Source organism: Macrosteles quadrilineatus, unplaced genomic scaffold (genome assembly GCF_028750875.1).
Source record: "Macrosteles quadrilineatus isolate MER2022 unplaced genomic scaffold, UCM_ALF_1.0 Scaffold_2__2_contigs__length_208266976, whole genome shotgun sequence".
In the NCBI taxonomy this organism is placed as follows: domain Eukaryota; kingdom Metazoa; phylum Arthropoda; class Insecta; order Hemiptera; family Cicadellidae; genus Macrosteles; species Macrosteles quadrilineatus.
Genome location: NW_026542595.1, coordinates 175,707,712 through 175,724,015, shown reverse-complemented (window position 1 = coordinate 175,724,015; position 16,304 = coordinate 175,707,712). Strand labels below are relative to the sequence as shown.

At 33.6% G+C, this 16,304-nt stretch overlaps 1 protein-coding gene across 1 annotated transcript; it reads right to left on the bottom strand.

Annotated features, from left to right (window-relative positions):
• Positions 1-1,593: 1,593 nt before the first annotated feature.
• Positions 1,594-15,592, bottom strand: LOC128986325 (isovaleryl-CoA dehydrogenase, mitochondrial-like). The gene is made up of 10 exons (XM_054406646.1): positions 15,365-15,592; positions 15,104-15,193; positions 12,783-13,004; positions 11,855-12,016; positions 9,787-9,952; positions 8,967-9,060; positions 8,028-8,118; positions 4,022-4,077; positions 3,221-3,333; positions 1,594-2,233 (listed from the first exon to the last, which is right to left on the bottom strand). Exons 1-10 carry the CDS (start codon positions 15,521-15,523, stop codon positions 2,097-2,099), a joined length of 1,290 nt encoding a protein of 429 aa, XP_054262621.1. The 5' UTR covers positions 15,524-15,592; the 3' UTR covers positions 1,594-2,096.
• Between the last annotated feature and the right edge of the window lie 712 nt (positions 15,593-16,304).

Below are 16,304 nucleotides of genomic sequence, written 5' to 3'. Positions count from 1 at the left end.
CGAGATAGTTTTTAAGTTCGAGACGAAGTCGAGAACTTAAATCGATCGAGAGCTGCAAAACCATTTCTGCCCGTGGTACGAACGCTATTTTTCACCACACTATACCCTATTACCACTATTCACCACTATAATAATGCACACTGATAGTCAACACAACTACAACATTAAGGTTATGTAAAGAAATAATTTGAGGAATCAGCAAAAATAAAAATAAATAGTTGCTAGGCAACGGTGACAATAACACAATTCTATTGCAATGCTATGGATTTTGATTGTGTATTTAAAATGCATTCATGTTTTAAGTAAGTAAGCGGACAGCTGATTTTGCGGCCCCGGCCTGTAAAAACCTGCTCGGTCCCCAAATTTCGATGACAGCTGGCATGGCCAGCAAAACGTAACTTTCAGCCACCAATTAACGTATGTAATACAGCCAAAAACATCATAGTGTGGTGAAAAAGATTTTTCTACTTACAGGTTTGTTGTTCCGTGATTGATAGAATCATGTTGGTAAACACACAGTATTGAATGACCTACAATAGCTTCCTCTAATACAAAAGGTTACAAGCATTGAAAATATAACACTATAGTGTTATATTCAATGGTACAAGGCCACGGCATTGGTGTGTGACAACAATGTATTCATTGGTGAACTGACCTGTCTACAGTCCACCCGCCGGCCGGCTGGTTACCACGTAAACATGGTCCTACAAAAAAGAACCTCGTGGCATTATTTAAGTGTTTATAAAATTGAAATGAACTTTAAAATATTCACAAAGATCCAAAGTACACCCTGGATAAACTGAAACTTCAAATTTGTTTTATTTACAAAATTATTTTAAAAACCTGTAAATTAGACTTGTTTACATGTGTTTTTATCTTAAATAATAGTTTTAACACTACCCCATCATGGTAGGTGCCTAAATATACTGTAGATGTCAACTTTTGTAAAGCCTTGAAATGTATGTGTGTTCAAACAGACTATTATTTGTGCATTATACATACTAGTGCTAGGACTTCAATGAATACCGGTAACTTCTTGATCAGCATCGTACTGTTATTAAATTACCTGAAAAAAAACCAAAAATAATATATACGTCTAATAACACTTGTAATAATATATTTACACTTATACTGTTGACTCACAAGATGGTAAATACATATAAAAGTTGGTAAGTGGTGATCGATTTCAATTGGACACTCCAATCATCATCAGACCCAACCCAATAGGCGAATGCACCAACTTTTATATGTATTTACCATCTTGTGAGTCAACAGTATAAGTGTAAATATATTTTATTACAAGTTTTATATTAGATGTATATATTCTTTTTGTTTTTTCAGGACTTCAATCAAATAGTATCTAGGTAGTTAGCAAAATTATTTTTTATTACTTACGTTATTTATAATGTAGGCCTATGTATACAAATTAATATAATTAAGTTTTAGGTTGGAATGTTCAGGCCAGCTTCTTTATCTACAACTGTCTCCAACTATGTAACTTGTGTGTCACCTGTCATTGATGTATACAATCTGACAAATATTATGTCAAAAATTACATTGATGCAAGACATCCATAAAATAAATAATACTGTCTGTTATAGAAATATTTATTTAAAATAATCCCATACATAACAACAATGTAAAATAAAAAAATATAAATTAACATAACAATGTTTTAAAAACTCACTCTTATTTGTGCAAGTTAAAGTCAAATAAAATGTATTCAAATAGTCTAAATATATTATGAGTCATGGTAAGATTTTTGGATATAAAGTATTGTCTTCCAAAATATTACTATACTAGTAGTGGTATCTTTGAGCATTGAATCTAAAAAGTCATTATGTGGCTAACATACTGCAGCAAACGAACAGCCTGTCTAAAGTAGCTGTATAACTCCCTAGGAAGTAAAAGTCAGCTCAGTTTAGTGTCGAAAAGATTCACTTTACGTCCTAGTGATGAAATTAACTGTAATTCGTTTGGATCCACTAATCTCCGCATCCACCCGATGTTTTTGTAAAAAGATGTTTTAAACTGATCTACAGTAAATTAAATCAGTTTCTGATAATCGTACATTTTCGTCCTAATCTTGTCAGTATTTAATTTGCGTATTCTGCATTGATAGCTCTTCCGATAACTAATCTTCGCACTTCAGTTGTACCAGCCCCGATCTCGTAAAGTTTGGCGTCCCTCAGTAATCGTCCAGTGGGGTAGTCATTTATGTATCCATTTCCACCTATAAAAATCAGAAGAGGTTGATTATTTTATATATTTTTGTTTTGTTTCACTTGTTGATACCACTGTTTTATCACAAGATACCCCCTGTAAGAATCCATTTGGTTAGGATTTTTACGATCATGTATATAGTGTATAACACTCGTATACTTACACTTTCAAGCTCTGTCCATCGTTACAATCAAAAATACGAGTCACAACCGGTGTGTAGCACACTGTTTGGTATATGTACAATTATAAGGCTGTATTTCTTTGTGAACTCAGTGGTTTACTAATTTTCACACAAAAGGTGCGGTTTAGAAACCCATCCGTTTACTTTTAAGCACACCTCTGATGGTTCAAACTTTTTTAAAGTTCAGACTATGGTCCATTCTAAAAAGGTATCTGAGATTGAGTTTATTGTACTATTGTTAAAAGATAAAACGTCTAAACATCTAACAGAAATATAAAGACCTAGTGTGACATTCTTACACCCTGCTCTTCACTGCAATAAATTGTGATGATTAATAAGCTTCTGTCCTTGGTATAGGTCCTTGATCCATTGTTATCAGATATGGAATTAATTAAATTTTGTATATACTTTTATCTAAAAAGGCTTTTATAAACAACCCAATCACTGAACCAATTAAATTTTAACTTTCCTAGGTAGCCGACACCTGTATAGAACTCCAGTACGCCAGTCCACCCGTCCACTCGTCTAGTCTAGTGCAGTATGAACGAAGAACCACCTCGTGCTCAGATTCAAAGTTTACATTTGCCGGTTCGATACCAAGAGGTTCATGACCCAGATGTAATTTTATGTTGGGCTATTAATTGGTGCTAACACAAGAGTGACATTTTTCATTGCAAGGCCACCGGACTATTCCCTTACAAAAACATAAAAAGTTGATGACGTTGAAAAAAAAAACATGAAATATAATTACATATTACTAAGTACTTTAGTTAAAAAAGAGGTACTACTAAGAGGTAAAAAAAAACAAAATCATACCCAAACACTGTATTGCGTCTAGAGCCATTCGAGTAGCAGATTCGGCACAGAACATGAGCACACCCGCACAGTCTTTGCGGTTTACACTGCCTGAATCACAGGCCCTGGCAACACTGCGGCAGAAACACTGTCAGGCACTCTTACAGTTACATCTAATATTTAACACTAGATATTATTACTGAATCTATTGTTACGCGTATAGGTGGCGTCCCCATCTCAAATGAATGTGAATATCAGAATGATTTCTATCTGACAGCAACACCACAGGTGCGTATTTGAAGCTCGTTTACCCTGAGTAAAGTCAAAGTCAGTAGCTTTTTGAAAAGTTTTCTGGCTAAAAAAAACATCTGATCTCAGATTAAAGTACGGCTCTGACACCAGGGTGTCTATTTAATACAAAATGAGTGTTTTGACAAAGATCAGCTAGGACCATTAAAAAAGTCCGGAGTTTTCTCGGGATTAAACCGGCAACCTTCAGATTAGTCGGCAAGCACTGTATCCAATCAACTACATTGCCAACCAAACGGTTACAAAACTGCACAGCTCATTTCATTCTAGACATCCATCTACACCTCCATCATTAAGTAAGCCCACAAAACATTTTGTGTTTTAGTCAAGTAAAAAAGTGACATTTAGCTAAAAACAGATGTCCAGTAAAAGTAACATTAATAATTAACTGATCGGTTTTCCCTCGCCCTAAATTAGAGAGCGGGAAATGACTACTGTCATTGATTCGTTAAGGAGTGATGAAAAAGTATTTTTGTTTTTGATTGAAATGTACCGTAGTAATTAATGACAAACCTGTATAAATAGCTGCGACATGCGCTTAGATGTATGTACATATCTGCAAGTTTGCTCTGAAACAAGATACAAATGAGAAAAAGAGAGCATACACATACAAAGAGTAAAAACTTGTCTACTGAGTTAACCGTAGGTACTGAAAATAATAGAATTTTGAGTTTTATTTAGTCAGTCACAGTGGTGAGACAGTGCTGATCAGCCTTAAACATTTTAACCACTTTTATCACTTTTTAGCGAATTTCCCTATAGGGAAGTATTAGCGAATTTCCCTATAGGGAAGTAGCTATTACCGTAGGTGGCACGGTAAGACCTAGACCCGGGACCGATTTAATTTTTCATTTTGATGTCCCCAGAGGCCAAAAACACCATTCGTTCAAATTTTTATATATGTATATATATATATATATATATATATATATATATTAAAACCGCAATAGATAGAAATATGCAGTTGGCGGGAATCATCTATTGGCGTAGGGGGCACAATTTTTTTTAATTCAACGTTACATTTACATTCCCCCCCTTTCCCCCCTGCCCCCAACTTAATTTTTTTAAATAGCAAGGTACCCCTTGTGACATATCAAATAAAAGAGCATGAAAAAAGAAAACGTTTGATGAAAAAAAATTGAAAATCGGTTCATAAATTTGTGAGATATTCCCCCCCTCCCCCCCCCCCGGAACTTAATTTTTTTAAAAGCAAAGTACCCCTTGTGACATATCAAATGAAAGAGCATGAAAAAAGAAAATTTTTGGTGAAAAAAAATTTAAAATCGGCTCATGAATTTGTGAGATAATCCCCCTCTTTTTCCCCTAACCATAACTTGTTTTTTAATAGCAAGGTACCCGCCCTTGTGACATATCAAATGAAAAATAAATTTCACCAAAAATTTTCTTTTTTCATGCTCTTTCATTTGATATGTCACAAGGGGTACTTTGCTATTAAAAAAAAATCAAGTTCCGGGGAAGGGTAGGGAAATATCTCGCAAATTTATGAACCGATTTTTAATTTTTTTTCATCAAACATTTTCTTTTTTCATGCTCTTTCATTTGATATGTCACAAGGGGTACCTTGCTATTTAAAAAAAATAAGTTGGGGGGAAAGGGGGGAATTTGAATGTAACGTTGAATTCAAAACAATTGGGCCCCCTACGTCAATAGATGATTCCCGCAAACTGCATATTTCTATCTATTGCGGTTTTAGCGAATTTCCCTATAGGGAAGTAGCTATTACCGTAGGTCTCATGGTAAGACTTAGGCCCGGGACCGATTTACTTTTTCATTTTGGTGTCCCCAGAGGCCAAAAACACCATTCGTTCAAATTTTTATATATGTATATATATATAGGTATATATATATATAGATTTATATATATATATATATGTGTCCGTGAACACGATAACTTGAGTAATTTTTATCCGATTTTGATGAAATTTGGTTTGAAGGTGTAAGGTGGGATAAACTTGAATGAGTTCGCGATCCAGCATGATCGGATCATGGGAACAGGGTTTTATGGGGGGTTTTATGGGGTAAAAATTGGTTTTTCTCACTTTTGACCCTCAATACACAAAATTTCCCAATTTTTCTCTAAACCTTCTTAAAGAGCTTTAAAAAACGAACAATTCAGTATATCAAAGTGTTTTTGTACAGTTATTGGTTACGGAGAAAACTAAAAAAATGGTAAATTTAAAATTCCCATGTTATTCTTATGGAGAATATTGTAAAATGTTGTAGTTTGCTTGTTTATGGATATATTTTGATTAAACTTGGCAAATATATTCATTTTATACTAAGCAATACTTTTTAGCGAATTTCCCTATAGGGAAGTAGCTATTACCGTAGGTGGCACGGTAAGACCTAGACCCGGGACCGATTTACTTTTTAATTTTGATGTCCCCAGAGGCCAAAAACACCATTCGTTCAAATTTTTATATATGTATATATATATATATATATATATAGACTTATATATATATATATATATATATACGTCCGTGAACGCGATAACTTGAGTAATTTTTGTCCGATTTTGATGAAATTTGGTTTAAAGGTGTAAAGCGGGATAAACTTGAATGAGTTCGCGAACCAGCACGATCGGACCATGGGAACGGGGCTTTACGGGGGGTTTTATGGGGTAAAAATTGGTTTTTCTCACTTTTGACCCTCAAAACACAAAATTTCCCAATTTCTCTTTAGACCTTTTTAAAGAGCTTAAAAAAACAAATAATTTAGTATATAAAAGTATTTTTGTTCGAATATTAGTAACGGAGAAAATTAAAAAAATTGTAAATTTAAAATTCCCATGTTATTCTTATGGAGAATATTGTCAAATGTTGTAGTTAGCTTGTTTATGAATATATTTTGATCAAACTTGGCAAATTTATTTATTTTGTACTAAGCTATCAATATTTTACTCAAAAACACACTTTATTAGGTTCCTTGTAGCAGCAAACCTAGGTACTCGTTAAACCTAATGTTATTAAAATATATTTAACTGAAAATCAATTCAGACAAATGGAAATTCGCTTAGTCGGCAGGTTTGCTGCGGCGGGGGTATTTTACTTAAAACACGAACTTGATTAGTTTCCTTGTAGCAGCAAACCTAGGTACTCGTTAAACCTAATGTTATTTAAATAGATCAATTGAAAATCAATTCAGCCAAATGGAAATTCGCTTAGACGGCAGGTTTGCTGCGGCGGGGGTATTTACATAAATAAAGATGCAAGTTTTAAAAAAAAACACCCTGTATATATATATATACGTCCGTGAACGCGATAACTTGAGTAATTTTTTTCCGATTTTGATGAAATTTGGTTTAAAGGTGTAAAGCGGGATAAACTTGAATGAGTTCGTGAACCAGCACGATCGGACCATGGGAACGGGGCTTTACGGGGGGTTTTATGGGGTAAAAATTGGGTTTTCTCACTTTTGACCCTCAAAACACAAAATTTTCCGATTTCTCTTTAGACCTTTTTAAAGAGCTTAAAAAAACAAATAATTTAGTATATAAAAGTATTTTTGTTCAATTGTTAGTAACGGAGAAAATTAAAAAAATTGTAAATTTAAAATTCCCATGTTATTCTTATGGAGAATATTGTCAAATGTTGTAGTTTGCTTGTTTATGGATATATTTTGATCAAACTTGGCAAATTTATTTATTTTGTACTAAGCTATCAATATTTTACTCAAAAACACACTTTATTAGTTTCCTTGTAGCAGCAAACCTAGGTACTCGTTAAACATAATGTTATTAAAATATAATTAACTGAAAATCAATTCAGACAAATGGAAATTCGCTTAGTCGGCAGGTTTGCTGCGGTGGGGGTATTATTCCATTTTAATAATTTGATCAACATGACTAGTTCTGACTATTGTGATTTTGACAGTATTTTAAAGAATCTTTTGATATACTACAATTTATTAATACATTGATGATGTGGTTGCATACAATGACCTGACAAAGTTCTAAGGAACAAAACTAGTTGTCATACCATCAACTGTGGTTGGATAAGGTAATCCTTTTATTTTATCAAGAATTTAACCCTTGTAAACTCCTGTGATGGACTCTTGGAATGTAAAGAACAAAATCAAATTATAGCAGAAAGTTACTGTAACTTTCTTGTTAAGTTAATTTATTAAATAATTTGTCTCTGTCTGCCATCTACAGTTCACAATCTCACCAGGCCAAGTTTATATGGGCTGACTGGACTATATCCAAGAGCACCAAGTTTTTAGGAGCAGAAAATTTTCAACATACATATTTACATTAGATCTTCTTATTCACTTTTCGGTCGCATTCACGGTCGCGGTTACCTGGCGACGGTGACACAAGCAGCGGGGTGCATGTTCATCTCATTCGGCACTGTTGGTGTACGATTGACTTGTACTGGGTCTGCGTTAAATATTTGTGTAATACAGGTCTTGTCACTGTGTTCTAATAACACTGACCAACTTTTCTAGTCTAAAGTACAGCAGAAATTACAACAAATATAGATACTTTCTAACTCACCTGGATAAGCTGAAAATGTCCCACGGGTTGTTGGAATTGTTTCCTGACATGTACATACTCAAACGTGGTGTCCACACACGCTTGCATAATGCTACAAAATCAAATAATTGTTTAAAATATTTATTAAATCCCTACCTATATAGATGTCTAAATATTTGAGGAGCTAGAGAATCAACTTACACCATTTATACATAAACATGTAATTCTGTAAGTAGCTCTAAAGCTTATATGAATAGTTTCTATAGTTTCATTAGAGCGCATAAAAAACATGGTTTATAATTTATATGAACTAGCAGAGTACCCGTCCTTCGTACGGGGTTGGTATATAAATATAAAATGCTTATTGCAGTTATGGAAGAGGACACGGTTTAGAGAATTTGGCTCTTTTAATCTATACGGTATGCTATAGTATAGCAAATCTACCATAGCCATAATGTTCTACCGGTCTACCACTGCACCTAAACCATAGAAAAAAGTAAAGTTCTCATTGTGTACTACAGCTTTTTGTTGCTAGTTGGTTCAAATTAGCTGTTGTCATAAATGCAAAAAATATTATAGTGCTGCACCCTGTTGGTAAACCTTATATAACTTTTTAATTCTATTTAATGTCATAGAACCAACTAGTGCAGTCGAAACATATGACAAATTTCTTTTTAAATTCCTTTTAAATATGAATACTGAAAACATGAAAAACTCCAGAGCCACTTGGGCGGAGCCTGAAAGGGATTTTGAGATAAGAATATGTCTATATCTTAATCGGGAATGTGAGCTATCATCATACCAAATTTCAACCCTGTCGGTTTAGTATTTTTCGTGTTTACTTGTCACAAACATCCATCCATCCATCCATACATCCAAACTTTCTCACTTATAGGATAGGAGGATAGAAAACACTTAAAACAATTCTTAAACTAGAAAAAAAAAACTTAAATCCATTACCCAATAGGTCCTCCAGCTAGAACCAGCCTCTCAAGATCCAATCCACTCATGAGCACATACACTCCTTTGTTCTCCTCACCCAACAGATTAGAAGCTGGAAATATGTAAAACAAAGGAAGTTTAAACAATAGTAAGTTACATAAAAAAAAACTACAGACAAAACTAATCTCTTTATGTAACTACTTTAAACTTTTTTTGTCAAAAAAATGTACGCTTTTAATTTTAGAAACAGTAATTGTACATTGATAAGAGGTTTCTAAACAGTTGTTGAACTAAAAGAAAAACATTGTTCTAGGCATTGAACTCAGATAAAAAATAACAATATCTCAAAATCACATTCAGATCAAAACCTTCAGTTTTACTCTCACTTAGGAATATGATTAGAAAATTGTCTTCCAATAATATTCAATATAATTACACTCCATACAGTAAACATTACAATTAAGACCGTACTTATAAATCAATGTACAAGAAGTTACAATAGCTCAACCAGTTACACCGGTCATCATCCCAGTTAGAGATTGAGAGGATCAAAATTGTGTTGATACTTAAATGCTATTGGTCGCTGTAAGTACTGGAAACAAACTTCAATAAGTTCCGGCGGAGTCAAAGTTGACTTTTTCATTAATACTTACATTCTACAACTTAAATTCTTATAATCACAAGGAGAAAATAATCATTAAATCTACTAAACATTTACTAGCTACTGAAGCACAACTAATTGTAATAAAGAACGTTTCTGCGCTGGTCTATAATGAGAGATGTCTTTACCAGAAATATTTTAAATACTAAATTGAAATGAAAGGCAGCTCTAAATTACCTGGTATTTTGGCATTCTCAAAAACAAGTTCACATGTGTTAGAGCCTCTCATCCCAAGTTTATCCAACTTCTGGGCCGTAGAAAATCCTTCGGTTCCTTTTTCAACAATGAAAGCAGAAATGCCATGCTGTGGTTTGGAGGCGTTGGGGTCGGTTTTTGCATACACCTGCAGTAAATCAAAACCTTATTTACTTATAAAGTATTTAAAGATGAAATAACTCAAAATTTTTGTCCTGTGGAAAATAGTGTGTTTCATCACAAAGCTGGGAAGTAGTCGTGATCACAGTACGAGCATGATAGCTTGATCGGCCAGCCTCCACACGTACATTTCATGCAAGTTTGTTTAACACCCCATTACCCATGTAGCACAGATGGTTGGGCCAACGTTGGCCAACTGTGGGACAGTTGGTCGATGGTTGGTTGGAGCTTCCACAACCAACCAACCGTTGTCCAACTGTATATCTCGTAGTTGGGCCAACCAATATTTACAACTGTGGACCAACATTGGTTCATTGTTAATGAAATACATTAATATGCATTGCTGGGTATCATACATCAAGCCAACCGTTGTCCAACCGTTTTTCACTCCGTTTGGACCAACAAAAGTATCTTTTGTTGGACCAACGATGGTCCATAGTTGAGTTTACACGACTTTCATTCTCTGGGTATAGCTTTCACAACATAATTATAATAAAATATCTGGTTTTACAATACCTTTATCAGTTCCAAATGTTTTTGGAACTGATAAAGGTATTGTAAAACCAGATATTTTATATATTACAGTTCCGGGGCTACAACAATGAATTTTAATAATTATAATAATGCAAATATTTTTTAAATTAATATTCTTTAACTTATTTGCAACAATTTAAGGGGAAAGAGTAATTAATCATATAACAGGCAATTATAATAGCATTAATAATCTAACGGTAATTAATAAATTAATCTATATTCAAATACCAGTATCCTCTCTAACTCAAAAAAAAAAAAAAAAAAAAAAAACTACTTATGATGCCTTAACAGATTAACAGAATCATATTATACTGTGTAGTATCAAAAATGTTTGAAGTATTGCGACCATTGCAACTGTCGGCTACTCTTTCACCACTTGAAAACTCTCTATATCAACAATCACAGATAGCTCAGTGGTAAAGTAAGAGGCTCATAAGTCGAAGGACCCGGGTTCGAGACCCGTCTGGGCCAAAAAATTTTGTTCTAGCTTTTTTTCAAAATTTGTTTTTATGAACTATTTAATCAATTTACTCAACTAATAATTATGCTTTTCATACTAAATCTTTATTATTTTGTGTGAAATAAAACGGTTGGACAATGGTTGGCTGGAAAACAGTTTAAAAAGGTGACATTTCTACCGTTGGCCAACTGTGTGGCTCCACAATTTACCAACGTTGGCCCAACCATCTGTGCTACATGGGTAGACTTTGTACCACCACCACTTTGTATAACAAATACAGGTTGTAAAACACAACTCATGCATATACAATAATTATATCTTTGTTTAATATAATCTATTTTAACAGAATTTTCAACTATTTTTAAAAAGCACACCCTAACGACTTTAAACAGTTTTAATATTTATTATGAGAGTGCAATATTTGTCCACACATGTCCAATATCCTATTGTGCGCAGCTTTGTTTAGGAAAGGCCTACGATTTGTATGTAGTGCTCTATGGGCTCAAGAGATGATTGCGCCTCCTCCTCCCTTTCCGCGAAGTAACTCTTCTTCAGTGCCCCCAACAAACTTAAAACCCTTTGCCCCCCTGGGCCCTGGTTTATGAGTGTGGCGAAGAAACTGGCGTTATGACTTTTTGAATATGCGTGTAAATTTGCACTCCCACCGATCTTAGTACATCTCAGATTTTTTTACCGAACCCTTTCTGTAAACAACAAATTTCTGGCCTACAAGGAATATAGTCATCAGCTGAGTACTGAGTAGGGTGACAAAAGCATTACACAATATTTATTTTTTGACAATATAAAGAAATATTGGTTAAAGGAATAGAAATTTATCTAAAGTAAAGTAAGAAGCATAAGTTATTAAATACTCACAACGAGAATGTCTGCATCAGGTCCATTTGTGATCCAGAACTTGCTACCATTAAATATGTAGTAGTCACCTTTCTTGTCTGCTCGGAGTTTCATGGAGACGACATCAGAGCCTGCCCCTGGTTCGGACATAGCTAGGGCCCCAATGTGCTCTCCAGTACATAACTGTTAACAGGGGTAAAGAATTGTATTGAACAACAATTAGGTATTTAAGGGGAATCTACGATGTTATTTGAAGAGTGTTTTGGGTGGTAGATCTAATTTATAAATCTGAATAAGTTTTCCTTGTGGAGTCAGAAACTACTCAGAAGCATTTTGCGTAACCTTTATATATGATTTTATAATTAATGAAAATTTGCTAAATATGTCAATTATTTTTGAACTCCTGGACATCACTGGACTTTTAAATTCATATTGTTTCCTAACTCAAACAGTAATAAAAAAATATTTAACTTTTCAATGTTATTTGAACAACAAGACCTTTATTATACAGATTTGTTTACCTACCTTTGTCTGAAAGTCTTGTAGAATGTTGAAATTACTCAATGCGCATTTCGCTGCTCAGTGTGGCATCTTCATGCCGACTGTAACAAGGAAAGTACCCTGCCACTCATGTCACCGGGGAAAAGAACAATAAGAATTTAAATATATAAATATAATGTAAGAAATTAGAGTAAGAAGAACAAGTTCCAAGAAGATCGCGCACTGAGTGGCGAAATGTGCATAAACTAATTTCAACCTCCTACCAGACCTTAGGCAAAAAAAGTAAATAAATCTGTTAACTTTTCTTAATGAACAGTTAAAGTGAAATATTCATTCTTTTTATGGTGTAAAATTTTTGTATTTCTTGTATGAAGATGAACTCGTGTCCTATTCAGTTAATCCTGATATCTAACAATCCTATTTAGGGAGTATGTTTAATTTATTTTACCTTAGGTAAATATTTGAGCTTCTGCTGCTCAGAGCCGTTACGGTGTATCTGGTTGACGCAGAGGTTTGAGTGAGCGCCATAGCTGAGTCCAATGGCGGCGCAAGCCCTCGAGAGCTCTTCAAGAATCACAATGTGATCGAGGTAAGACCCATCTGACCCACCATATTTACTACTCACAGTAATGCCAAGCGTACCAAGTGATCCAAGCTTGGCCCAAAATGGCTGAAATCATTAATGATAACCGTTTACATCGGGTGAAAAAATTAAAAAAATACTTTTAAGTCATCTTAGTGTTAGGTTGTGGTTATTTTCATCACTTACATTAATAACAGCATAAAGTAGAGCAGTGTTTCCCAACCAGTGTGCCGCGGCACACTGGTGTGCCGGGAGGCCTCTGTAGGTGTGCCACGAAATTTTAAGTAGTTAAAAAATTTTTGATCAAGAAAGAAACTTTTAATGAGTAAACGTCGAGCAAAAATTTCCCACTAGAACTCAAACCAGGGTTTATTAAATATTTCTCACTAATTATTGGTAAATTCATACAAACTTTTAATCAAGCTCAATGTTTTATTATTATTTAAAACTTTCCACATTAATAAACACTAAATAATGTACACATGTTAGATAACAAATGTGAGTTTTATATTTTTTACCTTTTATATATATATTTACTAGTAAAAAATAGGTTTTACGGAGTAAGATGTAATTGAAAAAAGAGTTTTTTATGCACTTACTAAATGTAATTTTAACCAACGATATTTTGTAGACAAGTGTGCCGTGACTACAAACTTGTTCTAGTTAGTGTGCCCTGAACGGAAAAAGGTTGGGAAACACTGAAGTAGAGTTTTGAGACATAAATGACACTTCCTGTAACATAAATATTTTTGCTATACTCTATGTAAACTGCTCAATAATGGAATAATGACACAGCTAATATGAAACCAAACATTCAAATTTTTGTTTAATGTAAAAAATTCAAAAATGTATGCAAAAAATAGTTAAAAACAACAAATTTCCGTAGAAGTCAAAGTATATAGATTATTGTTTATTTTATTGTGTTTGATGATATCTTACAAATATATTATTTAAAGGTAGAATTTACAAATTGAAATAAAACAGAAAAATATCTACATAATTATAGTGTTTTTATGTACAATGCATGATATTACCATTGACTAAGGATTAAGGAAATAAAAATTTCCTTTTAGCGAATTTCCCTATAGGGAAGTAGCTATTACCGTAGGTCTCATGGTAAGACCTAAGCCCGGGACCGATTTACTTTTTCATTTTGATGTCCCCAGAGGCCAAAAACAACATTTCGTTCAAATTTTTATATATCTATATATAGAGATATATATATATATATATATATATATATATGTCCATCCGCACGATAACTTGAGTAATTTTTGTCCGATTTTGATAAAATTTGGTTTGAAGGTGTAAGGCGGGATAAACTTGAATGAGTTCGCGAACCAGCATGATCGGACTATGGGAACGGGGGTTTATGGGGTAAAAATAGGTTTTTCCCATTTTTGACCCTAAAAACAACAAAATTTCAAAATTTCTTTTTAAACCATTTTGTAGAGCTTAAAAAATCAAATAATTTAGTATATTGAAGCATTATTATGCGCCTAATAGTTACGGAGAAAATTCAAAAAAGTTGTAATTTTAAAATTCCCATGTTATTCTTATGGAGAATAAGACAACTGTTGTAGTTTGCTTGTTTATGAACATATTTTGATAAAAGTTGGAAAATACATTAATTTCTTACTAAACCACAGTACCTTTTAATATTCTACATAAAAAAAACTTGTTTACCCTCCCTGTTGCAGCAAACCTAAGTACTCATTAAACTAATTCTGTTTAAATAGGGAATAAATGTGATATTTTTAAGGAGACATTTTAGTTTAGATCCAATCAGGCAAATGGAAATTCGCTAAGTCTGCAGGTTTGCTGTGGCGGGGGTATTTTCAATTCAATTCATTTTATTAACGGCAAACACCATTTTACAAGTGGGTTTAACAAGATATAATTAATATTTAAGAAGATGATCAATCAATATTCATAATCAATAACAAAGAACACAATTAATTGAAAGAAATAATCATTAAGAACTATACAAAAACAACAACAAAGAGTAACAACAATTGATAAAGATTTTATAAATTATTAACAAGGATACAATATTTGAAAATGAAAACGATACAGTGATAAATACTCTAGACAAAAAGATTGACGAGATAATATTGCTTGGCAGTTGGCACCTACTCCCACTGATTGTGTGGCCCTTTGTTTCCCTTGTCTGTGATATTACTTACCCTCAGATCAGAAAACCCATTTGTCCTATCAATCTCTGCTGCTTTAGGGGCCAGTTCCTTCTGAGCGAAATTGAATATGTTTTCTCGAAGCTGTAAAAATAAATTTGTATTCATAGACATACTTGAATAACAGAACCAACAATTTTCAGGGTGCACAAAAGTGACCATTCCGATTTCAGTACATTAATTTATATGTTTTAGAATAAAGATATTATGTAAACAAAGAAAATTATAATATAATAAAGATGAGAGGATGAATACCTGAATCTGTTCTGGTGATAATCCAAAAATACTTTCATCTATTGGATAGTGCTTTGAAGAAGAAACATTCCTTATTATTACATTTAACAATAGAACTTGGTTTTTTGAAGTGAACCTTGTACCTTTTAATAAGGTCTTTAAAAACCTATGAGACATCATTTTAGGTAATACACTAACCCCTCAAAACATATTGTTTGCTTCACACACTCTAGAATCTATAAACAAAAACAGACTGCTGAGCTGATAACAGTGATAACCCGATTTATAAGGATTGATGATAATAGAAAATTTAAATTTGACACAGCTGAGATTGGACTTTGGCGGTTTTTTTTTAACTTTATTTTATTTTGGACTTCAGTGGTGGATTTTTTTTTTCATAGGTGCCAAGGTGCCCAACATTACCCGTAGAGTAACGATGCTGATTTCTTATACCTTTTATATTTGTAACAATGTATTTTGTTAAGTAAAGTACTTAATTAAGATCCAACAATTTAACTGCTGTATTACACAGTGAATAATACCATGGATAAAACATTGGTACTTCCCTAAGTGTGCTCATATGCTGATGTCACTTCAAAAAACCAAGTTCTATTGTTAAATGTAATAATAAGGAATGTTTCTTCTTCTTTTGACTGGGACGGGTGGCGTCGTCCTGTAATCCAGCTACTAGGAGGTCACGAATTGTGGATATTTATAGGGATGCACTGTGGATGCGATGCTCCCTGGTGTGGATTAACGTCCGCACTAGTGAGTACTACGACTATCCGCAGTACTATCCTGGTAATTAGACCAATTCGTAAATTACAAGGAAAAATGTGGTTCGGATTCCACTATAAACTGTAGGTCCCTTAGTTGCCATTAGCTATATGGGCTATTAATTAACAGCTGTGTCTAAGGAACATGTCGGCCTTAGTCACTAACAAGACTACAAGATCGCGCC